Source organism: Pipistrellus hanaki (assembly GCF_964339955.1).
Source record: "Pipistrellus hanaki genome assembly, chromosome: 14".
NCBI lineage: Eukaryota > Metazoa > Chordata > Mammalia > Chiroptera > Vespertilionidae > Pipistrellus > Pipistrellus hanaki.
The window spans coordinates 13,537,908-13,563,522 of record NC_140516.1 but is presented as its reverse complement, the minus strand read 5'-3'; the positions used below and the strand labels follow the sequence as shown (position 1 = coordinate 13,563,522).

The window sequence follows — 25,615 nt, the reverse complement described above, 5'->3', positions numbered from 1 at the left end:
GAGAAAGGAGGGGTGATTGGGATGGGAGAAATGGAAGGTGTTCTGGCAGACTTCTATGTCTTGATCCTGGTGGTGATTACAGGGTAGTTGCTTTATAATAATTCATTAAGCTATATGTATGTTTAGTGTAGTTTTCTGCATATGTGTTTTATTTTTTAACAAAATGATGGTCTTAAAATGGGAGGTCACACCCTATGATATCTGACATAGAACTTAGATTTTTGTAACTCTTACAACTGGAAAACTTTGTTGATTTATTGGTGGTATTATATCATATCATATCACATCATATATTATATTATGTTTGTGCACTCAGGGGAGAGGTGTCTCTCAGCCCAGCTGCACCCTCTCACAGTCTGGGAGCCCTCAGGGGATGTCCTACTGACGGCTTAGGCCTGCTCCCCATAGCCACAGTCTGGCCTCCCTCTGCAGGAGGCCACTGGGTGGACGGTGCCAGCCCCGCCCCCCATTGCTGTCCCCTCCCTCTGTCCGCTGGCACATGCCTTGGCTGGCCTGGCGCTGCCTGCTTGCTGCTCCTCCCTCCCTCCACCAATTGGGTTTCTACCATTCAGTCGATTGGCATAATACACTTTTTTTTTATATAGGATTATATTATATTATATTATATTATATTACTTATTTAAACTCTTACAGTCTGCACACCAGAATTCTAAAACAGATCAGCAGGGCTGGTTCCTTCTGGAGGCTCTAGGGGAGAATCTATGTCCTTGCCTTTTTCAGCTCCTAGAGGCTGCCAGCATCCCTTGGCTCACGGCCCCTTCCTCTATCACTCCATCTTCTTGCTTCTATGGTCACATCTACTACTACTGACTCTGACCCTCCTGTCCCCTCTTGGGAGGACGCTTGTGATTGCTTTGGGCCCACCTGGGTCTTCCAGGATAACCTCCCCATCACAGAGTCCCTAACCACATCTGCAAAGTCTCTTTTCCTACAGAAGGTAATGTATGTATGGGTTCTGGAGATAAGGAATCTTTCTCTGAAAGCATGCAGGTAAAGAAAGGACTGTTTTGTTGTTTAAAATTATTTTTATTGATTCAGAGAGGAAGGGAGAGCCTAGAGAGAGAGAAACATCAATGATGAGAGAGAATCACTGATTGACTGCCTTCTGCACACACCCTACTGGGGATCGAGCCCAAAACCCCAGCATGTATCTTGCCTGGGAATCAAGCCATGATTTCCTGGTTCCTGGGTCGATGCTCAACTACTGAGCCATACAGCCAGCAGAAAAGGAATGTAAATTCTCCCTATACCCTTTCACCAGAAATGGGGGAAAGTTAGGGATCTTTTTCATACACAAAAGATGGCTTTTTCCTCTGCCCCTTCCCCCAAATATCTACATGCTGACCTCACATCTGGGCTGGAAGATCCCACCTCAGTGCCATCAGGACAGGGATGGGAGGGAGAGGAGCTATATAAACCTATTGGCTGTTGTTGGGGATGAACAGAGCAACCACAGAGGGCTTCGCGGTGACCCCAGTTCCACCTGAGTGCTTTGGTCTCCACACCCCTCTCAGAACTCTTTAAAGAGCTCTTGTCTTTGTGGTTTACAAACACACCCTAACACCTTCAGACACCTGCTTTAAGATCAAATGTGAGTAAAGGGATATTTGATATACTGGCACCAACTCCAGGTCAGACTTTGCAGAACCAATTCTATGTGAAGGAAATGTACTGAAACTTAATAGAATCATGTCCTTTCAAGTGTGGAGTCTACTCCATTAGAAGATAGCATTCCTGCAGATTCTGTGTCCACTCCTAAACCTAGAGGAACATATTGGAAGGGTTATATGTTGACAGAATGGCAGTAAAATAGAGAATTCAGACAAGGATTGTTCATGCAGAATGGAGGTGGACTGAAGAGGAAATATGGGACAGAAGCCAAAGAGATAAAGACAAAATGCTGCAATATTGGCACTTTTCTTATTTTTCTCTTTCCTCCCTTCCTTCCTTCCTTCCTTCTTTCCTTCCTTCCTTCCTTCCTTCCTTCCTTCCTTCCTTCCTTCCTTCCTTCCTTCCTTCCTTCCTTCCTTCCTTCCTTTTTTCCTGAGAGAAAGCAAAACTGGCAGATACTGTAAGGGTAGGAAATTGCCCTTCCTTCTTCCTAGAATGGTGAATATTCAGTTCTAATATTTGAAATAGATCATTAGGCACTAAAAACAATACTTACAGAAAAGATGTTAGAAGTTAGATTTTAAGAAAGGGAAAGAAAAAGTGTAGTGTCTTGGAATATGCTGAACTGAGATTCTGCTGGTTGTTTATTGCAAAATAGGCTTCCTTCTGCTTAAGGTGATCCTCTGTTCTTAGATTAGAAGTCCTACCCTGTGGTTTGCCCAGTGCTGGAGCTTTTCCCCATGAATTTAAAGAACTTAATGAGATTTTCCCCCTACCAAAGCCGAAGATGCATTGGAAGCCTCTGACAGCTTCTGCCCCCACAGCTTTTCCATTGCATCCAGTTAAAAACTTGCAGGCCATAATGAATGTTTCTAGAGAGGAAATAAAGTGAATGACGCCTGCGAATTTGTTTTAAATGTTGTTTATTTTACCAAATAATTTAGGTAAATCATTCTTGACAAATAAGAAGACTCATCAGTTTTTGTTAATACTTCGGAGCTTTTCAGAGGATTACTTTGAAATAGCCACCTGCCAACTTTTCATAAATTAGGCATCACCTTTCTTTGACCTCATCACACATAATTAAATAGTTGTTGAAGGTTTAGGACCAACTCAAAGGCGATTCTGTATCTCATCCTCCATTCTCTTGCAAAATTACACAGGAAGTTTCTTTTGGTTCTCAAGCAGGGTAATTACAAGAGACAGTTACATAATTTACAGTTTCAATCTGCTCATCCATAATCACACACTTCCACCGAGTGGTATGTGCCCCCATGAGTATCTGCGTTGTACTTTGATTTGTAAATGATGATTGCAGTGTGATTGATTGCTTGCATGGAGCATATTGAATTGATTCTTAAAAAATGAACTTTAGCTGTTAACATGTCTATTTGAGTTCCTGTTATTTACGTAGTTTGTGGTTCTTGTGTTTAGCAGTTGCATACTAGTTAACAAATTAAACTCCCGGAGCTTTTTTTCTTATTAAATTTGGAAAATAGAGCGTATATTTATACAACCTAACTAGAAAAGTGCCTACAACAGGGTAGGCACTCAGCTGTGGAACACGTTACTAAACCATTGCAATCCTTTGAAAGTTGAATGCAGATTCTTTGACTAACAGCGACCACACAGTAAGAAGGCTCACGGGGATGTTAGTCTGTGGTGACAAAAGCTGTACCAGTATTAATATTTCATTACTGAAGTCTCCACTCCAAATACTGCCAGTCGTGGGGATCCTATCCAAACAGCGGACTTCGAGAAAGGTACAGCATCACCTACTAACGGAAAGGGAGGTCATTGGTATCTCCTGATACTGCTAGTGGCAATCCTTTGTGTGATTTGCTTTTCCCAACAGCTAACATCTAACTGCAGCCAATTTGGACCTTAAGGTTCCTGCAGGATTAAAGGCTACGTGCTTACACCTAGGTAGCTAGTCACTACTCCGAACGCCTCATTTCACCCAGCCTGGCGCGTGCTGCCGTCTGTCAAAGTGGGCTCGCCGGCAGCCCTGCGGGGACAGCACCGTTTACTGCCAGAGGCTTTTTGCCTCAAATCCTGCTTGGAAGCTTATGGGAGGTAAATAAAAAATAAGTGAGAAGAGAAGTTTTCTATTTCTGCGGATAAGTGGAATAGGCCTCTTTGTCTAGATGACCCGAGGACAACTAGAGGTAGTTTCTTTTCTTTCTTTCTTTTTTTAATATATATGTTATTGATTTTTTTTCAGAGAGGAAGAGAGAGGGATAGAGAGTTAGAAACATCGATGAGAGAGAAACATCAATCAGCTGCCTCTTGCACACTCCCTAATGGGGATGTGCCCGCAACCAAGGAACATGCCCTTGACCGGAATCGAACCCGGGACCTTTCAGTCCGCAGGCCGATGCTCTACCCACTGATCCAAACCAGTTTTGGCTAGAGGTAGTTTCTCTACCTTCTATTTTCAACATTAGTTGATCAATCAGATTGGGTGATGGGACTGTTCTTTGATTTTAGAATGTTATGTCAAACACTGACAAATTTCCTTTTAAAATGTACTTTGAAAACAAAGAAAAATCTTAGATTTCTATTTCTCCCTTTTTCTGTCTTCAGCCTTGCCACATGAAAGCTCATCACCCAGAATTGGAATTACAGCGTACTTTGTCCTGTTTATGAAAGTGATAGCTGGTGTACACACACACACACACACACACACACACACACACTCACACTCACTCACATACACACACACACACACACACACACACACACTCTCACACACACACACACTCTCACACACACATTCTCACACACACACACACACATACACACACACACACGGGATTTGGGAGGGGGTGTGGGAGAGGAAACATCCAGTCCCCCTAAGTTTGGTTCTGAGGTCTGAGGCAGTGTCCACGCTGACGGCCCACTCCCGCTCTGCGGGGTGGGGTCAGACCCAATGAGTAGGTGTAGCATGGACTGTCTCAGTTGCCCCCACAGAACCTCAGACCTATAAAAGTGAGCGAGAGAAACTCCAGTGTTTGCTTTTAGTAGTTCATTTAAGGAAAAGGTTGGTTGCAATGTTTCAACAATAGAATAGCTTTCCTTCCAGGTGAAGCGTTGTAAGAGCAAACAGTTAATTGCTTGGAGCAGATGCTTTATTTGAAGTGTGTATGTGTTTAATGCAGTGTTTGAACTCTTGTAACTTTTTAATGGTAAATTCTTATTACCAGGATTCTGTAACTTAAATATGAAATTTTATCCAGGTTTCCACTTGGGAAAATTAAATTAGTTTCTGAAATAGTGTTTCAGACGGAATCTTCAATATTTGTAAGAGAGAGAATAATTGTAAAATGCCATAATACTTCATCTTAAAAAATTTTTTGGTACATTTTATTTTTCCTAAAGCTTTCCAGAATTTAAAAGTGGCTTGAATTGTGGAAAATCAGAAAAAAGTAAAAGCAGAGGGCATTGTTTTGACATGCTTTTCTAGCTTCTATCACTTCCAAGGCCTTGGTGGTGATGTTTTACCACCCCTTACCCAATTAGGAGCCCCTCTGAGTGACTCAGAGCTTGGCTTAGGTTTGTACGAGGCCATGGGCTTCATGAAGAATTGCGGTTACTTCGCAAGAATATGTAAGGAAGTACTTTTAAAATTCTTGCCTTCCCCAAATGATTTTAGTTTGGGGATAAGTGCTATTGACAAAGTATAACATTTCTCATCCCACAATCCTTTTATCCTTGTCAGAGATGCCTCATTCTTCTAACAAGAAAACTGAGAGACCAAACCCATTTTATACGTAGTCATCGCCACAGAAAGAAAAAAGCTATTCCTCTAGTACACCAGACCAGGACTTGGCTGGTGTGGTGACACGCCACACATGAACAAATATTCCCTCACTAAATGTTTAAATAAACCTGTGCGATGTCTATTATAGAGATGTTTTCTGAGTGACCACCTCCTCCCCAGCTTCAGCTCTTAGACATCTCCATGTCCCCCCGGGACTCGCCTTCTGCCTGCATCTCTCATGAGCATCCCTGCTACTCCCACAGCCCTTTGGGGTGGCAGAAATGGAGAAGTGGGATTGGGGTTGCACCGCCACTTAACATTCTGGCCAAGGTATAGTCCCCAAGACCCTTTGCTTGATATAACCCATAATACATCTGGGCCCAAACTGGCCTGAGATAGGCAAGAGTTGAGAGTGGGTGGGATACAGACATCCACAGTTTTTAAAGGCCCCTAACTGATGTGAATGTGCAGCCAGGGCTTGAGTAGAGGATAGAAAAAAAAAAGAGAGATAAAGAGGCATTCTCCTCAGTCCATTATAATTATAAAAATGCCATTGATTCACCTTTGGCCTATGGTATCTCACAGGGGTCTGTCTCTGGCCCAGGTCACTGCCAGCTCAGGAGGAGGTCATATACAGATGTTCGCTCTCCTCAGCACAAGTTTGCCACCGAGCGGGGGAGCTCTTCACTGCAACTGGAGGCCCTGTTTGTGAATTCATTGTTATGAGTTCATACGAGCACCTACCTTTTCTGTGGGTGACTGACACACAGCATGACCATCCCCTTCAGGGGAGTCCATACTCATTCACAGAATCATGAATTTATCTGGTAATTGCCGTGTGGTCCGTAGGCCTGTGTGTGTGACAGTATAAGGGGAGTCGTGCCCTGCTATTCGTCCTGTGGGAGGTAAAAGAATACTGTCCCTCTGCAGAGAGGACTTAGGGGTGAGGGTGGGGGATGGAGGAGTGGAAATTCAGTCAGAAAGACCAGTGGCCCCTGCACATAATTGAGGAAGAGCTCAACCCTGGAGCCAGGAGCCCATGGGATCTTTGGGAAGGGAGATCTGGAGAGTGAAAAGGGAGGCTTAGAGAAACAGACAGTATGTGATCCAGGCAGCCAGCCTTCCTCCCCGAAGACCGCTGTCTCCACTCTCTGGTTTGACTGGCGCGGGCCTTATACATTTGGGTCTTCTAGAACATTTGGGTCTTTGTTTCCTCTGTCCTGGGACTGTCTCTGGTTCTGCCGAAGCCCTCAAGCAGGCATTGTTATTGTGGTTTGTCGGGCTTGCCGTTTCCCCGAGGAGAGTCCTTGAAGTTAAGGACTTAAGGACCAAAGGGATTTTGTGGGGCACAGAACTGAGCTTGCTGGGAACTTTGTCGCCAGTTTGTTGAGATCGTTCCTGAGGCACTATATACGTATAAATGTTTTTCATGGCTTCTTTCTTTAATTAAATTTATACTTGGGTGGTTAGCTGGGGGCTGGGGGATGAAGAGAACTGTCTGAGGCAGTGGAGTGAGTGGAGTGGTTTTCAGGTGCCTCAGGCAAAAGTAAGAAAAGCAAGGTAGCTCTTTTCAACCCAGCTCTGCAGAGTGTCTGCCTCTTTTCTTCTGTCCAAGTTTTATTTCTTCCCCATACATAAAAGATACCTAGTCACCCAAATGATCACCTTGAGATTTCATTATTCAATACCTATCTCTTAGGGTTGTTGTATTAAATAAATCAAGACAGAGCTTGAACAATGCTTTGCATATTATAGAAACTCTATATATACACTTATACAAAGCACTGTTCACGCTCTGTATTGACTCATTCACTACAACAACCCTAAGAGATAGGTGCGCTTATTCTCCATATGTTATGGATGAGGGATCTAAAGCAGAGAGATTGAAGAACTTGCCCACGGTCATACATATGGCCCATGGTGGACCCTAGATTCCATTCCAAGCAGTCCAGCTCTGGAACCCTGCTCTTAGCCAACTTACAACGCCTCCGATCTGCCATACTCGATTCAGTAAAAGCCATATTGTTTTGAATACCCTTGGCCTTGTTATCCAACTTTTAAAAATTATCCTCATGTTTTATTTAATGCAGATAATCTCAAAGTATGGTCCAGGGGGCCCATGGGGATCCCCAGGACCCTTTCAGGGAGTCTGCAAAGTCACAACTATTTTCAAAGTGATACTGGGACACTTACTCTTTGTCCTTTCCATTCTCATCCTCTCATGAGTGTGCAGTGGAGTTTTCAGGAAATTTCATGACCTGTGATAGCACAACAGACTGAGTACCAAAGCAGATGTGAGAATGTTTTCTGTTAAGCCAGATATTAAAGAAATTCCTGGTCAGGCCCGATGCCTGGTAGGGGGTGTGCAGAAGGCAGCCCATTGATGTTTCTCTCTCTCCCTCATCCTCCCCTTCTAAAATCAGTAAAACTTTTTTTTTTTTTTTTTTTTTTTAAAAGAAGACAAACAATGGAAAAGCTAAGGTTCAGCTTCCTTTTTAAACCAATTGTAAAACCACCACGAAACTTCAGCAAGGAGACGTAAATTGCCCGTGGAGTTCATTTATCACTATTTACACTGATGACATGCCATTTATCCACTTGGTCACAGAGCCAGATACTAGTAACAGATGAGTGCAGGCCAGTGAATTTCCATCCCCAATCACGAGATACATGGTTAGAGCTATTGGATTTCCTCTGGTCAAGAGCTGCCATAAATCCCTGGCTTGGTGTCAGTTCCCAGGCTTGCAAATCCAGTGCTGTCTACTGATACGAACCTTTCAGCGGGGTTTGCTGAGCTAAACAGGTGTCTGATGAAAGGTGTGTAATCCTTGAAGATTATCTTCCTCCTAAAAACAGCTAGTTAGCCCAAACACACAATTCAGACAGATGGGAGTTGGGAGTCGCTTGCCAAAGTTTACACTTTTGTATTTGAGGAGGTTCATCTGGTCTGTTCCAGATGGTAGGAGATAAGGTGCCCGAGGCTGCGGGGGTGCTGCCTTTGTGGGGGTGAATCCGCGTCCGCATCCGCACCTTGCCTGCGAACATTATTCACTGCTGGTCCAGTCCACGTTCTTGAAATATGACTCGTTTAAAACGAAGGAATGTTTCATATTTTAGGAGGGTTAACCTTGCAGTTAATATGCTGGGAGGTCAATTAATTTGGGAATTTAAGTCTGCAAAAAACTAATCTTGACCTTGTCTGGATAGTTTCTCCTTATCTTAATGGATCTGTCTATGGGAAGGCACCACTCTACTACTGTTTCTCTCTCTCTCTCTCTCTCTCTCTCTCTCTCTCTCTCTCTCTCTCTCTCCCTCTCCCCCTCTCCCCCTCTCCCCCTCTCTCCCTCTCTCCCTCTCTCCCTCTCTCCCTCTCTCCCTCTCTCCCTCTCTCCCTCTCTCCCTCTCTCCCTCTCTCTCTCTCTCAGTTAACCATTTCAAACACAAGGAGTCAGAACTAGTTACATGATAATTGATTCTTACTCCAAGTGTGTCAGCCTTCACAGAGGCGAGGTGAGTTTGGGTCCCCTGTGGTAAAGCTGAGAAATGCTTGCCTTTTGCAGACACCCCATTGTTCTTACCTGTCCTTTATGTGCAAACACCTTGATCACCTTTTGAATTCAGCGTGTGGTCCAGCACGGAGACTGACCTCCCCTTCCCCAGGAACAAAAGGGGAGGCCAGCTTTCACCGGTATCCAGAGAGCTGCTCCGGGCCAGTCCGCTTTCAATGACAGGTCTCCCGGTTGCAGAGTAAGTGCTGCTCACCGGCACCTCTGGCTCACAGACAATTTAAAGGGAATAATTTCGCCAGCGATTAATTATCCTGCAGCTACCGGGGTTTATCCTTCAGACGTCACTTTGCTTTCAGTCTGAACAGCCAGGCTCCCTCAGGGAGAGCCCAGGTTTTCGGGTTGAACTGCCCTGAGTGAAGGAGAGGGGTGAGAGCATCATGGGAGTCCGTTCACCAGGGTGGATCGTACTGGTTTCAGATCCTTCAGGATAACATGCCCGCTTCCAAGAGAAGTGCTTTTTATCCCCCTGCCTCTTAGATCAATCTTTTGGAATATTTTTGGTAAGTTAAACGTAAGGGCTGTAACAAACCACCGCATGTCTGTAATTCCTTAGTAAATAAACATGCTTACCAAAAATTATTCTGTCCCTGCGCTAGCTATGTAGTAATTGTGATTTGAGAAGCCAAGAAAAGTAGAAGGAAACAAAAGATGGCAAGGAATTCTTTAAAACATTCCGTGAAGGTCAAAGCGGTGGCATGCCACCACCAGCTACAGCTTTTTTGAGGAGAAGTGCCTGTCGTGGGTAAAATTTAAATTACCTATTACATCAGCGAGGGCACAGATGAAGTAGACATGACACAACTTTTTCTTCCCAGCTGTACAGCTCCGTGAATTACAAGTGGTTTCACACACCTCGTCAGAAATGTATCCTCGGTCTTTCTGGTTGTGGAGCTCTGTTCCATTTAAACCCAGAGTCTCTCCTTCCAGAGGAGACTTTGTGGGCTTACAAATGGCTCTTAGGATAGATTTCTTTCACTGTCGCAAGCCCCTGGAGAGTTCCATGAGGCCAGAGAGGAGAAGGAAAGGCTGTGTGACTATCAGCAACGCAGTGAGGTCGGACAGGGTGGTCTCACGGTGGTGCCTGTCGCCCCTGAACACCTGCCGGTGCTCTCGCTGGTGTGGATGGAGGTGTTCGCTCGGAGTCCTGTGCGCTTGGCGGGCTGCTGCCTCCTCGGCCCCCAAGGGCCAGGACCCTGCAGACTGACCGAGGGAGTGTCCCCAAGACAGCCACTGGACATGGTGGGAGCAGCACGCGCTGGCAGGTGTATGCCTGAAGGCTCTCCACAGACCAGTGTCAGCCCCTGCCCGGCACTGTGCACTGTGCTGCTCAGGGCGTAGGAGCATGAGCAGCTGAGTGAAATCTATTTCGGGGGGTTCTGGCTGCTTCCTCTTGTCCCAGAGTATAGATTGTGGGAAGAGAAGACAGAACAAAGAAACACATGTACTTCCGGGGTACTGTTGCTCCTTGTGTGGAATATACCGCCTTGTGACCATTTGCGTTACACAGAAATCTTTCTGCTGGCTTCGGGGGGGGGGGGGGGGGGCAGGCCCTGGAGGGGTGGTGCTTTCTCTCCTCAACTCCGGGGTTCAGCTAAGAATCAGTGAGGGGCTAGGGAATTTGGCAGTCACTGCAGGGGACTTTTAATTGTGGGATCTCATGGACAAAGGGGGGATAGTTCCATATCCATGGCTCTGTGGTTCTCTCCCTCCAGGGGTACAGAGTACCTCCAGCTGACTGAGTAAATTTCCCAGCGTGTTCCGAGCACTTAGGAGGCAGGTGACGGATGTGCCAATGATCTGTGTGCTGTGATTTGGGCCCCCTTTGTACTCTGGCAGCAGAGAGCTTTTCTCCGTACTGACAGGGCACGGACGGCGGGGGCGGGCCAGCCCGCACAGTGGCCGCTCTGTTAGCGTTCCCGCCGCCGCTCCCCGAGCCCGTGTGCAGGCGCAGGATGTGTGATCGGTGGTCTGACTGTGAAATTGTGCGGTGCTTGTTTGCATTCAATCAAATGCTTTGCACTTAAACATGTGTTAAAGAGACAAATAAGTCAAAATACTGGAGCCAAACCTAAAGTTAAATATATGCCTGTTCTTTATAACGGCATTCAGACGAAAACCATCAAAATGCAAAATGCTATATGCATGTTACACCCCTCCAGGCTCAGATTGGATTTCTTGTTCTGTAATTTCGGCATTACTTACCGTGATTTTTCAGAGTCAGGAAAAAATACACCAGAAGCTGATCTCATTGTAACAAAAAAAACAAAAAACAAAAAATCCCAAATCGAGAAAATTCTTGAGAACGCAGCCATTTTGGAAATGTAGATAAAGAAGAGAAATGCTGAAGATTTTGGGTGGCTCACAGACAGGCATGATTTTGTAATTGCTGCCACCTACTGTATGTGGTTGATGTTTGTTTAAATGGAGCGAGTTCATGAAGGTGAGGCTGTTGAAACAGATAATTAGAGCAAGGTAGACACCGTTAGGTTTTAGCATTTTCTCTCTCCTCCATAAGTGGCTCTTAATTACCGAGACAGCCGCCAGCTTTCATTCATTACCTTCAAGTGGATTTAAAGTTTTTCTCATTTGAAAGTTCCTTTGCCAGTGAGCCTTCGCAGGAACGCTGTGAAATGCACACTCAAAAGCTCACCCCGCTCGGGGATTTTCTGAGTGTACGTGAAGCCGTCTGCTTTAAGAGAGTTGTTTTGTTTTAATTCAAAGGAATAACGTTCTGGATTTGGATTATAAATTAATTTGCATGAAAGAGGTGAAACCGGAGCTAGCGAGGCTCCTGCGAGTTGTAGCAGTGGACTTAAAAGACATTCTTTCATTAGTCTTAAAACAAAGCCTCAGATCAGCCGGCTAGTTAAACATAACAGGCAATATAGAACCCGGGTCCAGGGAGGCCCTGCTCTTTTATTAAGACGCAGCTGTCAAAGGGTCATTAGGTCCTTCCTGCGGAAAACAACTTCCCCTTAATGTTTGGGGCCGTCCCTCGATGGGATTTCTGAGTAAGTGCCTGACATTTACTTTCCGAAAGACTCTAAAGCTGGTGTGAGAGTGGACTGCTGAGACTTCGCAGGAGCAATGACTTCAGCCTCGGTGTTGTTGAATGTGTGTATGTGGAATGCTCCCGCTTGCCGGAGGCGTTGACGTACAGTGTCAGTATAAAAGATCCAGAAGCATAACTTCATGGAGACCAAAGACTGACACTGGAAAGAGACTATGTGTATTCGCGCACTTCTCATGTTTGTACCTCATTGTTACTCATGTTATTTCCAGTGGCCCCTGTTTCAGGGTCTGAAAGCACCACCGTGAGGTTGACTTTGCCTTTTCTGCCCCAGGCTATTTGCTTTCTAGAAGAGAAGGCCAAGCAGGGTCCCCAGAGAAGCCGCTCTCTGACCTGGGCCGGCTCTCCTACCTGGCCTACTGGAAGAGCGTCATCTTAGAGTATCTCTTCCGCCACCACGAGAGGCACATCAGCATCAAGGCGATCAGCAGAGCCACAGGCATGTGCCCACACGACATTGCCACCACTCTGCAGCACCTCCGCATGATCGACAAGAGGGATGGCAGGTGAGTCCTGGCGCCTTGGGCGGCCCCCAGCGGCCCCTCAAGCATCTTACACCGGGAGGGACCCCTGGAGTCAGGCAGGTTCATTCCTGTTAAAGGTTCCCCAAAAGTATTATTTTTTTTTTAACCTTTTTCTTTATATATATATATTTTGTTGATTTTTCACAGAGAGGATAGAGAGATAGAAACATCGATGAGAGAGAATCATTGATCAGCTGCCTCTTGCACAACCCCTACTGGGGATGTGCCCGCAACCAAGGTACATGCCCTTGACCGGAATCGAACCCGGGACCTTTCAGTCCGCAGGCCGACGCTTCATCCACTGAGCCAAACCGGTTTTGGCTCCCCAACAGTATTATTAAAACCTTTCTTTTACAAAGAAAACCGGAAATGATACTTTTTTTGCTGGTCCAATTTCAATCTAGCGTACCTTTGCCTTGATGTGCTTTCTGATTTTTCCTCACCCCGGTAATATTAGTGCTAGCATATGTCATTACACGAAGGTGAAATGAAACTTCAGCTTTTGATTGCACTTTGTTCTGCCTCATCACATTACAGATTTGTTATCATTAGAAGAGAAAAGCTGATACTGGGCCACATGGAAAAGCTGAAAACCTGCTCCCGGTCCAATGAGCTTGATCCAGAGAGCCTGAGGTGGACCCCAATTTCAGTCTCTAACGCCGCGGTCTCTGAAGAAGAGCGAGAAGCTGAGAAAGAGGTAATGACTGGCTTCGTCAACCTGAGTTGTGCAATTTCAATCTTGGAGCATTCTTAAACTAAGAAAGTCATTAACATCATTGTCAAAAGCTTGGTTATGTAGAGAGAGCTCGTGAAATGATATGGCACTAATTTATCTAACGGAGGTTGCATGGTAAGACATGATAATTTTATTGGATTGAGTATAAAAAATGAAACATTTATCATTGATCACAAAGCAGCATTTTTCACTACTGACAGCATGTAATCAGATCAAATTTGGTGCTGAGCTCCGAGGCTGCAGTGTCAATCGATTCTTTGTGTTTATGAACTTGCTTAAAGTGCTCCGTGCCAGTGAGCATGTAATGTACTGATAAAGGACTCAAATCAATTCGCTGCATCATTAATACTGCTAAATATCCCATGAAACCCAATCTCCTTTGATTTGTTATCCTAACGGATGTCAGAGTCCTGAGATGATGCAGCTGGAATGCTGCCTGGCTGGCTGACTGTCCTGAGCAGAAATGACTTAGCTTCCTTCGCCTTTGATCCTTGGAGGCTCTGCCTGCCTAACTGCCCTCTCACCGGCCTGCCACTTCCCCCCTCCCCCCTCAGGCTGAGCGGCTAATGGAACAAGCTACCTGCTGGGAAAAGGAGGAGCAAGAGATCCTGTCGTCTAGAACTAACAGTAGGCAATCACCTGCAAAAGTACAATCGAAAAATAAATATTTGCATTCCCCGGAGAGCCGGCCGGTGGCAGGGGACCGAGGGCAGCTGATGGAGCTGTCCAGAGAGAGCAGTGAAGAAGAAGAGGAGGAAGAGGAAGAGGAGGAGGAAGAGGAGGAAGAGGAGGAGGAGGAGGAGGAGGAAGAAGAAGAGGAAGAAGAAAATATTCAAAGCTCTCCTCCAAGATTAACTAAGCCACAGTCAGTTGCCATAAAGAGAAAGGTATGTGTCTGTTTAGATTTTCAGTCTGTGAGTCAGCGTCAGTCAAATCGGGCATTGCAAACATTCTATTAGCATTTGTTTCATTCTCCATTCTTCAGATGTAGTGTGTTTGTATCCAGCCCCACTGATCATGTATCATCTTACGGTCATGATTGTGTTTACTTTTTGGGGTTTGTTAGTGCTGGGACAGGAAGCCAGGAGCAGCCCAGCTTCCTAGTCTGGTGGTGACTGCCACCTGCTGGTGTGTGGGGCTAGAGTGAGTGAGGCTGAGGGAACAGAAAAGGACCTTCGGCAAATGTTGATAAAAATGCCAAGGCTTGGGGAGGCCAGGAGATGTGTCCAGGGCCACACAGTTCATCAGAGATGGAGCCAGAACCAGGTGAGTGCTCGATTCCAGCCCAGCGCTCCCGGTGCCATTTCTTGTTCTAGTTCTTGGCACAGACTTTTTAGAAGCTGCTTTAGGCCGTTCATTTGGACGCCGGTATTTTGCATTCATGGCCAAGTACACATTACTGAAACTTCTCATATCTCAGTGGCCTGGTGGTTTTTCTCTACATGCACCTGGGCAGAAGGTCAAAAACTGATTTTGTCCTTAGACTCAACCCGGATCTGATATCTTTGTCTTCAATCTCCATCTGTGACATAGAGGGGGGCCAGATAATGTTAGTGTGGCCAAGACCAACAGAGATAACACAGTACAAGTTAAGACGCCACCCCAAGGCCAACCTGTGTGGCGTTTGTCAGAGAACCCGCTGTTCTAACTCCCAGCTCAAAACCGGCCATCGTCCCGTGGAAGGGCGGTGTGGGGAGGTGGTGGAGGGAGCATCCCTTAAAGTGGACTTACACAATGTTTTGGTTTCTTACAATGAAAATGTCCTCATGTGTTACGTATATAAACAAAGAAAATTGTTTTTAAAAAATGGCAAAATCCAGAATCATCCAGGGCACAATATGGACTGCCATTATATAAGATGACTCAAACAGAGAAAGCCAGCTCTTTCTACTGGCTCTCCTCATGATGGAACATTCTAGTGGATTAGGGAGGGCTGGTCACTTGGGAAATGAATAATCATAAATGTTAAATTACAGGATTTGATTATCAGACTTATATGTGCACTTTGGTGAACTTTCAAAGAGTTAAAAATGTAAGACACAATCATTCTTGGGTACTGGTTACCTAGAGTTTGAATTCTGACCACGCATATTAAACCATGCAATGTACTTTCAGTAATTTTTTTTGGACCCATTATTGACAGATTTACATTTTAGCAGCCAATTTTTTTTGTTATTCCTAGTTTGAAGTTTTGTATCATTAAATTCTTTTTACTTGAGAAAATATGTTTCATGATTGCAGTTACAGGGAGTCATCTGTGCCGATCTGTAGTGCAGTTAGAAAAAAAAAAGTTTGTGTCTTACATAAATAAGGCAGTTCTCATGTCTTTTTTTTTAGATTTTTCTGTATTAAAATATTTTATAAAGTTATCAGTCGCTGACATCCCTGCAGCCACCAATAAATGACTCTATCACCAGTCTAGTCCTCTCTTTAAGCACCCTTTTCGTTGTTCCTGAAGTTACGAAATGGGGACAGAGGCTAGTCTGTGAGCCATCGTATTTCCTAGGGTGCTTCGAGCGTAGTAGGTGGTCCCTGAGCAGTTGTCAAGTATTCACTGAGTGACCCCGTGACTAGTTCATTATTGCGACGTTTGTAGAAAATCGGTGTCTGTGACGCCTTCAGAGCTGTGATGTACAGGATGGTGCAGCCAGCAGGCGCCGTTGGAAGATATACGCTAGAAAAGCAAACTGGAGCTTTTAAAATCTACAGTTAAGCTTCTAGGATGTTCTATCCTCAAAGCATCTGCTTGAGTAAACAACTGTTTTATTTGGAAAACACTTGCCTGTGTAGTCGAGAGCCCGAGAGGGATGTTAAACATCAAATGGAAGGTTAACTACAAAGGCAGCACAGAAGCCTTTATGTGTGCGAGTCTCAGACTCGCGTGTTTGCTGCCTATCGACTCCACCGTTTAATTTCTCATGAGCTCTGTGTATTCTGTTTGGAATTCATTTCAGAGGCCTTTTGTGCTAAAGAAGAAAAGGGGTCGTAAACGCAGGAGGATCAACAGCAGTGTAACAACTGAGACCATTTCCGAGACGACGGAAGTGCTGAATGAGCCCTTTGACAACTCGGACGAGGAGAGACCGATGCCGCAGCTGGAGCCTACCTGCGAGGCGGACGCGGAGGAGGACGGCGGGAGGCCGGGCCTGCGGAAGGCCTTCCAGCATCCGTCCGGCAGGAAGAGGCAGGCAGAGGAAGGGGGCGGAAGAGACAATCATTGCTTTAAGAGTGCTGACCCTTTCAGAAGTAAGTGGAGGGATTATAAAAAGCTTGCCCTTGCCACCCTCTGTCCATTCCTGCCAAACAGCAGGCGCCCGGGGTCCTGCCCCAAGGCATCCCTGAGGGCGTGTGGACCCCCGGGAAGTACCTGCTCACCTGTCCTTTCTCCTTCATGAAAGGTTCCGGCTCTTCCTCCTGGAATCGGGTTTTATGTTAAACAACTTCTAAGGCCCAGCATTCCTGTAGACAGGTTCCTCTTACGTTCCGGAAATTGACTTGTCCCCAAAAGCGTTGAAGTATGTCAGTAAGAAACACTGCATTTCCTGATTCTAATATGTGCTTTCCCCCACATTTAATACTTCTGAAATCAGTGCATATATTATTATCAGTGTGAGCACTGAACTCAGTAGCTTTCTTTTTTCCTGGAAAAAATATTAGATTGATAATGCATCTTATAATCATTGGTGTCTTATATTATCAAGAATCAGCTAAACTTACACCGTCACTAGTAGCTTTGATAAGACAGGATAATGTCGAAATCAGGAAACTGTCTTTCCTTTTAAATTACTGTTTTACAATTGCTGCTGCCAGGGCCATTCCGCCCCATCCTCAAAAAAAAAAAAAAAAAAAAAAAAAGGCACCCCAAAAGCAATGTCCTGTTTAAAAGCAACCATCCCCCGCCTGTGGGTCCCAGCTGGGCAATGAGGGCCAGGCTCTCTACTGCTGAAATGTCTGTTTTCAAAAGCTCACTCCCATCCAGGGACCAGGCATCTCATGGCCCTGGCACCACAGGCTGTCACTCTAGCTTTTGAAAATATGACCAAGCATCATCTTGACTTTCTTAACTAACGGGATACAGTATTTTGCTGAGAGAATGGCATCGTACCCTGGGTATAGAGAAGCCAAGCCTTGTTCTTTCGTTTTTTAAACCAACAAGCATGTAAACAGCAGCAGCGGCAGCAGCACGCCACTGATCATTTCTGTGTGGAAGTTGAGCCTATTGCCAGTTGTCCGTTGTCTTCTCAAGAGCTGGTAGATGAATGGACACTGACTTCATTCTCCACCTGGTGTGATTTGCCTTAGACATGTTAAGTGGCCTTGTCACTTCCCTTCAGAAGCTTCTTTCCTAAAAAATAATTAGGAGAAAACTCATCTTCTGATGTAGAGAGGTCTTCCCATAAAAGCCGGTAGGTCCAGTATCACGTGGGATAAGAACGTAGAAACCAGGGCACTGGCGTGGCGCTCAGCTGCCCGTGTGGATAGAAGTGAAACCATTTGAACATCTTGAGACGTCCGTTAACTAGGTATTGTACTTTGAGCTTCCGAAGGGTCTGTCCACATCGCATATGTGTTCTCTTCGGCTAGCCAATTTGAATGTAGTGCTTGCAGGTAAGTTTATGTGTAACTTTTTTATTACCGTATTTTCCGGCGTATAAGACGACTTTTGAAACAAAAAAAAGTCAACCGAAAATTGGGGGCAAAAGACCAAAATTGCACAAAAATTACCTCCAGATCTTGACGGCAAAGTAAGTCTTTTCTTTGAAGTGGGGGGTAGTCTTAAACAGTGAATATAGGCCCAAACCTATGTTTTAACTGTAAAATTAGGGGGTCATCTTATACGCCGGAAAATACGATATGTAAATGATCTGAAAGTTCACCATGCTCTGCACTGATTGGATTAGAAGTCGTTCCCTTCGGGCAAAAGGGATCTCCGTTCCACGTTGGTTATTGGATCTTATTTTTGTTCCCGAAGATAAGTTCTCCCAAGTTTGTTCTCCTAATGACACGATTTCTCTTTGTAAAGTTTTTTCTTTTCATCCACCAGAAGATCAGCATGATCTGTAATTTCCTAAGACTTGGGTGTTTTATATCTATATTTATTCGTTTGTTATATTTTCTTGTTTGCTTATATCTATAAAACTATACTTACATATTTATATCCATGTGCATGCAGGTACAGTAAAAATAAAATGAGCTGAACTAAAATGAACTTGACAATTATGGTTTGTTTTTTATTTACTTTAGTATTCAAACCACACATTTGAGCAGCAGATTGATCCAAAATACAGTCTGGACAGAATTAGTGATAAAAGGAATACCTGTGCTTTAACTGCTCAATAATTTTATGCTAAATGCATGATAGTTTATGTCATGCAAAAAATGATGATCCTATAGTAGATTACAGATGTGTTTAGTTATTTATTCATTTGTTTCAGAGGTACACAGTTTATTTTTATGTCAGAGAGAACATTTAAGTCAAAGTAAATAATGTCATCTGAGAGCATTTAAATTCACTAATTGTCCACAAACCAAAGTTCACTTTCTGAGGGCAGATATGTGAGGAGGGAGACTTCTCTCTCATTGCTTTAGTGCAGCGAGGATGTGGACATGGGCTGGCATTAACCCCTTCCCCTGTATTTCCTAGTTTGTAAATGTCGCAGTGAATTTTGTACATTGTGCAATTCCGGGCATCAGAGAATATCTTGTTCGTTAACTCAAATAAGTTTATTATTGTTGCCTTTATCCATGTGCTTCCTATAAAAAGCACAGCTTTGTTGAGAGAGGGAATGTACGTGTCCGTGTTTGGCATATACAATTTTCCCAGACCTGGGTGATTTACTCAGTTTATGCCACAGTATTATTCTCTATTAGTCTTGATTATGTCTTTACCGTTAAGTCTTAAAATGCTAAATTGAAAGCAGTGCTTGCGAATTAATTTAGAGGAATGAATTCAAGTTGCTTGTGGTTACGCTTTCTAAGACTTTGTTTTTCTTCCTCCCCTTTGTCTCCTCGATAAGACAATATGGATGATGCAAATAACTTGAAAGAAGGCAGTAGAGACAATCCTGAACCTCTAAAGTGCAAACAAGTGTGGCCAAAAGGATCGAAGCGCGGCCTCTCTAAGTGGCGGCCAAGCAAAGAAAGGAAGACGGGATTCAAGCTGAACTTGTACACCCCTCCGGAGACGCCCATGGAGCCGGACGACCAGGTGACGGTGGAGGAGCAGAAGGAGGCGCTGGAGGACAAGAGCAGCCCCGGCCCCACCAGGATCGAGGAGGATGTCAAGGAGGCTGTGGAACCCCGGCTGCCCCGGGATGAAGACAGAAAGGAGGACACCTGTGCCCCTGTGAGTCCCAATAAGTCACCAGGCGAAGCTCTGGAGGACGATCCAATCAAACCGGAGGAGGATGAGGAGGAGGAGGAGGAGGAGGAGGAAGAGGAAGAGGAGGAGGAGGAGGAGGAAGAAGAAGGAAATGTAGAAAAAGACCCAAGTGGTACCAGAAGTCAGGAAAAAGAGGAACCAGAAGCCTGCCTGGACAAAGAGGACCCCGAGCGTCTGGATGATCCTGAGGAGGAGGAGGAAGAGGAGGAGCCGTCTCACAACGAGGGTCACGATGCTGACGATGAGGACGACAGCCACATGGAGTCTACGGAGGCGGAGAAGGAGGAGCGCCCCAGGGAAGCTTTCAAAGAAGTGCTGGAAAGCCAGGAGGCTTTTTTAGACCTGAGTGTCCAGGCCGGCCACGCAAACCCGGAGGTCCTAATGCACTGTGACGTGGACCTCGCCGCTGCGTGCGACAGCGAGCCCAAGGAGCTGGCCGCGGACCCCGAAACGGCGCCCGAGTCCGACGAGGAGCCCCCCGACGAGCAGGCGCAGAAACAGGACCAGAAGCACAGCGACGACGCCGATCCCGCGCTCAAAGAGGCCAGCGTGGCGGCCATGGAAATCGACTCCGAGACCGTGCAGGCCGTGCAGTCCCTGACCCAGGAGAGCGGCGAGCAGGAGGACACCTTCCAGGACTGTGCCGAGACCCAGGAGGCCTGCCGGAGCCTGCAGAGCTACGCCCGCCCCGACCAAAGCCCGCAGCTCGCTGCCGCGCTGGACGACTGCCAGCAGTCGGACCACAGCAGCCCCGTCTCCTCCGTCCATTCCCACCCCGGCCAGTCGGTGCGTTCCGTCAGCAGCCCCAGCGTCCCTGCCCTGGAGAACAGCTACGCCCAAATCAGCCCGGACCAGAGCGCCATCTCGGTGCCATCGCTGCAGAACATGGAAACCAGCCCCATGATGGACGTGCCGTCGGTGTCCGACCACTCGCAGCAGGTCGTGGACAGCGGGTTCAGCGACCTGGGCAGCATCGAGAGCACCACGGAGAACTACGAGAACCCGAGCAGCTACGACTCCACGATGGGCGGCAGCATCTGCGGCAACGGCTCTTCCCAGAACAGCTGCTCCTACAGCAGCCTGACCTCCAGCAACCTGACGCAGAGCAGCTGCGCCGTCACCCAGCAGATGTCCAGCATGAGCGGCAGCTGCAGCCTGCTGCAGCAGCCCGGCATCAGCTCGCCCCCCACCTGCAGCGTCAAGTCCCCGCAGGGCTGCGTGGTGGAGCGGCCCCCGAGCGGCAGCCAGCAGCTGGCCCCCTGCAGCATGGCCGCCAACTTCAGCCCGCCCATGCAGCTGGCCGACATCCCCGAGGCCGGCAACGCCAACCTCGGCCTGTACGAGCGGATGGGCCAGAGCGACTTCGGGGCCGGGCACTACCCGCAGCCGTCCGCCACCTTCAGCCTCGCCAAACTGCAGCAGTTAACCAACACCCTCATCGACCATTCATTGCCTTACAGCCACTCCGCTGCTGTGACTTCCTATGCAAACAGTGCCTCTCTGTCCGCTCCGCTCAGCAACACAGGGCTCGTCCAGCTCTCCCAGTCTCCGCACCCCGTCCCCGGGGGACCCCAAGCACAAGCCACCATGACCCCGCCCCCCAACCTGACCCCTCCTCCCATGAACCTGCCGCCGCCCCTCCTGCAGCGGAACATGGCTGCTGCGTCCAACATCGGCATCTCCCACAGCCAAAGACTGCAGACCCAGATCGCCAGCAAGGGCCACGTCTCCATGAGAACCAAATCGGCGTCCCTGTCCCCGGCCGCGGCCGCCGCCGCCGCGGCCACCCACCAGCCGCAGATCTACGGGCGCTCGCAGAGCGTGGCCATGCAGGGCCCCGCGCGGACCCTGGCCATGCAGCGCGGCATGAACATGAGCGTGAACCTGATGCCGGCCCCCGCCTACAACGTCAACTCCGTGAACATGAACATGAACACGCTCAACGCCATGAACGGGTACAGCATGTCCCAGCCGATGATGAACAGCGGCTACCACGGCAACCACGGCTACATGAACCAGACGCCCCAGTACCCGATGCAGATGCAGATGGGCATGATGGGGACCCAGCCATACGCCCAGCAGCCCATGCAGACCCCGCCCCACGGCAACATGATGTACACGGCGCCCGGGCACCACGGCTACATGAACACGGGCATGTCCAAGCAGTCTCTCAATGGGTCCTACATGAGAAGGTAGGCGACACAGGCAGCCACAGACACCCCCGCCCCCCCGGGCGTCACGATCGGACGGATCTGCACAAATACCTTCGAAGAGTACGATTTCAAAACCAGCAACATTGGTGTGAATGCAAAAATATTTGTTGGCACCATGTATTTAAAAAAAAAAAAAAAAGCTGTATGCAGCAGAAAGCCTTATACAAGTTGTTTTTCTTTTTTTTTCTTTTTTCCTTTTTCTTTTTCGGTACCTCTGTTTCCGTTCCTTTTATACGAAGTTCTCTGCAGAGGAAGGCCTCTCTCTGGACTGCGCCGGGGGCAGCCACGGGCCTGCCTCCGTCAAACCATGTGGATATCGAGCCCCGCACTCCCGACGTATCTGTTTTACCACAGAGCCTCGCGCTCCCTCCCCTTCCCTGTCCACTCCGTGTAAATGCCTTTAGCATTTCCGTTCTTGTATATTTTGTTCAAGGTGACACTTCCGCATGCCGCTACGGTCCTTGTCAGTGACAGTGCATTTTGTAGTACTGTACAAGTGTTGTGCTAACGGTAAGCCATTTCTTAAGTTTTTTGCCTTGATTAGGGTGCCCTAATTTGAGGGTTTTAAAAAAAACAAACAAACAAAAACTATATTTTTGTTAATTATAAAATTGTAAAGAGCTATAAAAGCTATTACCATTTGGTTAGTCCAAAAGGGGGTTTATTGCTAAATGTTTGGTGTAAAGTTGAGACCCTTTTCCATTTTGGTGACAGATTTCTTTGGGGGGGGGGGAAGAAGGCAGCTTTCTGTTTTATAAAATGCAGACTTCTGTTTATTGAATGAAGCATATCTCAGTGTTTATCTGTCAGGTTTTGAAACATTTCATATATGTCCAAATACTTGGCAGGATTTAAAAAAAAAAAAAAATAGTGAATTTGGTGTAAAGTTGCTATTTTATGGAAATGCCTCTAACTTTACATTTTCATTCCATCTGTAGATTTTTCTATCTTTATAAAATATTGGAGTTATTTTTTAAGGAAAAATAGAGAAGTAGCCTGTGAATAGCTCAAACTAAGCTTACAAACCGCATGTAAAAAAAAAAAAAGCAAAAAAGTTATTTGTGTCTGTTTATATCGCTTCCTTTTTTGTAGCCTTTGTACCTGTACAGGTGACTGTAAGGGCCAAGCAGGAGAGGCGCAACCCCTTGTATAAAATAGCAGCAGCGACACTCTTGGATTTATCTGTTCTCTTTTTAGTCAGTCACTTCAAACAAAAACAAAAAACCCACAAAAAATAAAAAAAGCTGTACATTTTAACATAAAATAAATTATGATGAGCCATTTTTAGCCTCTTGTGTCCTGTCATATTATGATGGATGGAGAATGACCAACGGAACTGTATCATGTGTCACATCTCAGAACACATACACATTTTGGGAAGATAAATTATTTAGTGTACATCGGAGCTAAGAGATTTTTTTTCTGATTTGTTTTGACTTTGGGGGAGGGGGTTGGCAATAAATAAGAGTAATATCTAATAAAAAACCATCACATATACCAAATACCTATTTAATAAGTTAATTTATAATGGATTTTAATGCTTTACATGAAAGTTTATTTTATGCTAGTGCATACCTTCTGTATGCCAATCATTGTCTTTAAAATAAAGTGAATTTGTTTTTTTCTTTTTGACTTTGATCTTCATTTGCCAAAGGGATCCTGCACAAATAACCAGTTGCCTCAGTGGTTCCGTCTGTGAGACTCCCCTCAGGGGTACAGTGGTGGCCAACTTCTTTCTCTAAAGAATAATACAAAACAAAACAAAAATACACAAAGCTCACCCAGTTTGGGAATGTATGTTTGAAGAACCATTTTCTTAAAAAAAAAAAGTGTGAAAGTTTTGCTCTGTGGTGAATGAGTGATTGGATGTTTCGTTTAATATCTGAGGTTCAGACCAAAAAAAAAAAAAAAAATCAATGTTTTCAAATATTATTTTATGGAATTCAGAGGAAGTTCTGTCTTTTGAAACAGTATTCAGTAAACAAGCCTGGAAAAGTACGGTGACGTGGCTCCCGTGTGGAACCGGCCCAGGAGGCTCTCCCAGTGTGTGAGCGGGTGCTCACAGGGGCTCAACCCACACAAAACCTGGCACTGTGCAGGTCAGACACAAACTTTCAAGTCAGAGCAGAACAAAACTCGGAAAAGGCAGGATGGCTCACACCCCTCCAGGGGATGGAGGATCGGCCCTCCAGAGGGAGGCGCCCGGCGGGGTTTGCGTGGACTCTCACCCGTGGGTCTTTCTCGCTCATGGTTACAGAACCTCTGCGCTGAGTGTCAGGAGTTTAAGTTTTGGTCCCTTCCACCCACACCGGCACAGTCAGTGGGGGAAAGTCTAGTAGCTGAGCGAGGGTTTCCAAAGCCACTCTGCAGGGGCTGTCATCACAAAGGAGAAGAGAACCTTCCAGAGGCTGGGCTGGTTGGTGGGAAGGAGTCCACCTGCAGAGTTGGGGGAGAGGGGACGTGGTGACTTGTTTGACTCAACTGCTGTGTCATTTCAGGAGCAGCTCAAGGGTCCGCCAGAGCCTGCCTGAGCCTAGGAGTGGGGCGGGGGGGCTGCTAACAACCTGATCGAAGCCACACAGAACTTCCCACAGGCCTCACCTTCAAACCGTCACTCACTGGGTGTCTGTCCTCTTGTGCTACGATGCTTTGGGGACTGAGATTTGCCATGTTCCCTTTGGCACTGCCTTGTTAATCACACCCTAGGTCTATGGATACTCAGGTTCCATCTCTCACACACACACACCCACACACACACACACACACACACCCTGCCTGCCTGCCTGCCTCACAGTCCACCAGGGAGCTTGTCCACAAGTCCCAGACCTGCCCGACCAGAATCTAAGAGCAGGCCTGGGGCTCCTTGTGCATCACAGGCCCCCTAGGGATGCAGCATAGCCAAGTGCGGGAGCCCCCGCCGCCCAAGCCCCTGGGCTCCTGGACAAACAGACGGGCTGGGCTCGGCGTAGGTGAACTGCTGATCCGAGGTGGTCCCAGGACCCCTGCACACGCCTCACTAGTCCGCTCTCACTAGAAGAACCAACTCAGACCTCAGGGTGGCCCCAGGGAGCCTGGAACACGGAAACTCGGGTTTATCAGGACTGAAACGTCCACAATCAAGTTGAGATTCATGAACAGGGCACAGCTTTTAAACCCAGTGATGTTCTTCCCTTCTAAGAGTTTTAACAAGTGGTTGCCGGTTCCCAGCCTTTGCTTTTTAATTAAGGAGTCCGGCGGTGCCTGCCCCTGTGGGAAGGCTTCGGACCTCCTCACCAGCATTCTGTTTCAGAAACAGGGACTCACGGCATTGTTCCAGAGCTTTCGCCACAGCCTCCCGCGTGCCCCACACACGCCCTGCGCAGGAAAGGGGGCCGGCAGGGGGCTCCTCGGTTTACAGATGAGGAGATGGAGGCTCAACAAACAGTTCTCTCAGAAACAGCTCTTCCTACAGTGCTTCACTCTGTGGAAAGACCATAACTTGTCCAATAAGCGCAACGCTTTAAAAACTGTTAGGTGATGTACAAATCAGTTTACTTTGTTATAACCAAGTGTTATAACACTCAGAGTACAAGTGCAGTTACAGCTATATTATGAAGCAGTGCCTTCTACGTCTTTGTGCCCGGGCTTCCACAAGTCCACACTCCAGCTTCCTTCTCCCTTCTCTCTCCCCTTTCCTGGGGTTCCTCTCTCGTCTCACTCAGTATGACTTCAAATTCCACCTCTATA

At 46.6% G+C, this 25,615-nt stretch overlaps 1 protein-coding gene across 7 annotated transcripts in view; it reads left to right on the top strand.

Annotated features, from left to right (window-relative positions):
- KAT6B (lysine acetyltransferase 6B) overlaps positions 1–23,514 on the top strand; it is a 176,346-nt gene extending 152,832 nt beyond the window's left edge. For all 7 annotated transcript variants that reach the window (XM_084904835.1, XM_084904837.1, XM_084904834.1 and 4 more), the window contains 5 exons: positions 12,309–12,540; positions 13,096–13,255; positions 13,849–14,181; positions 16,249–16,540; positions 19,312–23,514. In XM_084904835.1, the coding sequence (XP_084760961.1) occupies positions 12,309–12,540; positions 13,096–13,255; positions 13,849–14,181; positions 16,249–16,540; positions 19,312–21,872 (3,578 nt within the window). In that variant the 3' untranslated portion in view covers positions 21,873–23,514. The remainder of the gene's footprint in view (positions 1–12,308; positions 12,541–13,095; positions 13,256–13,848; positions 14,182–16,248; positions 16,541–19,311) is intronic.
- The last annotated feature ends 2,101 nt before the right edge of the window (positions 23,515–25,615 follow it).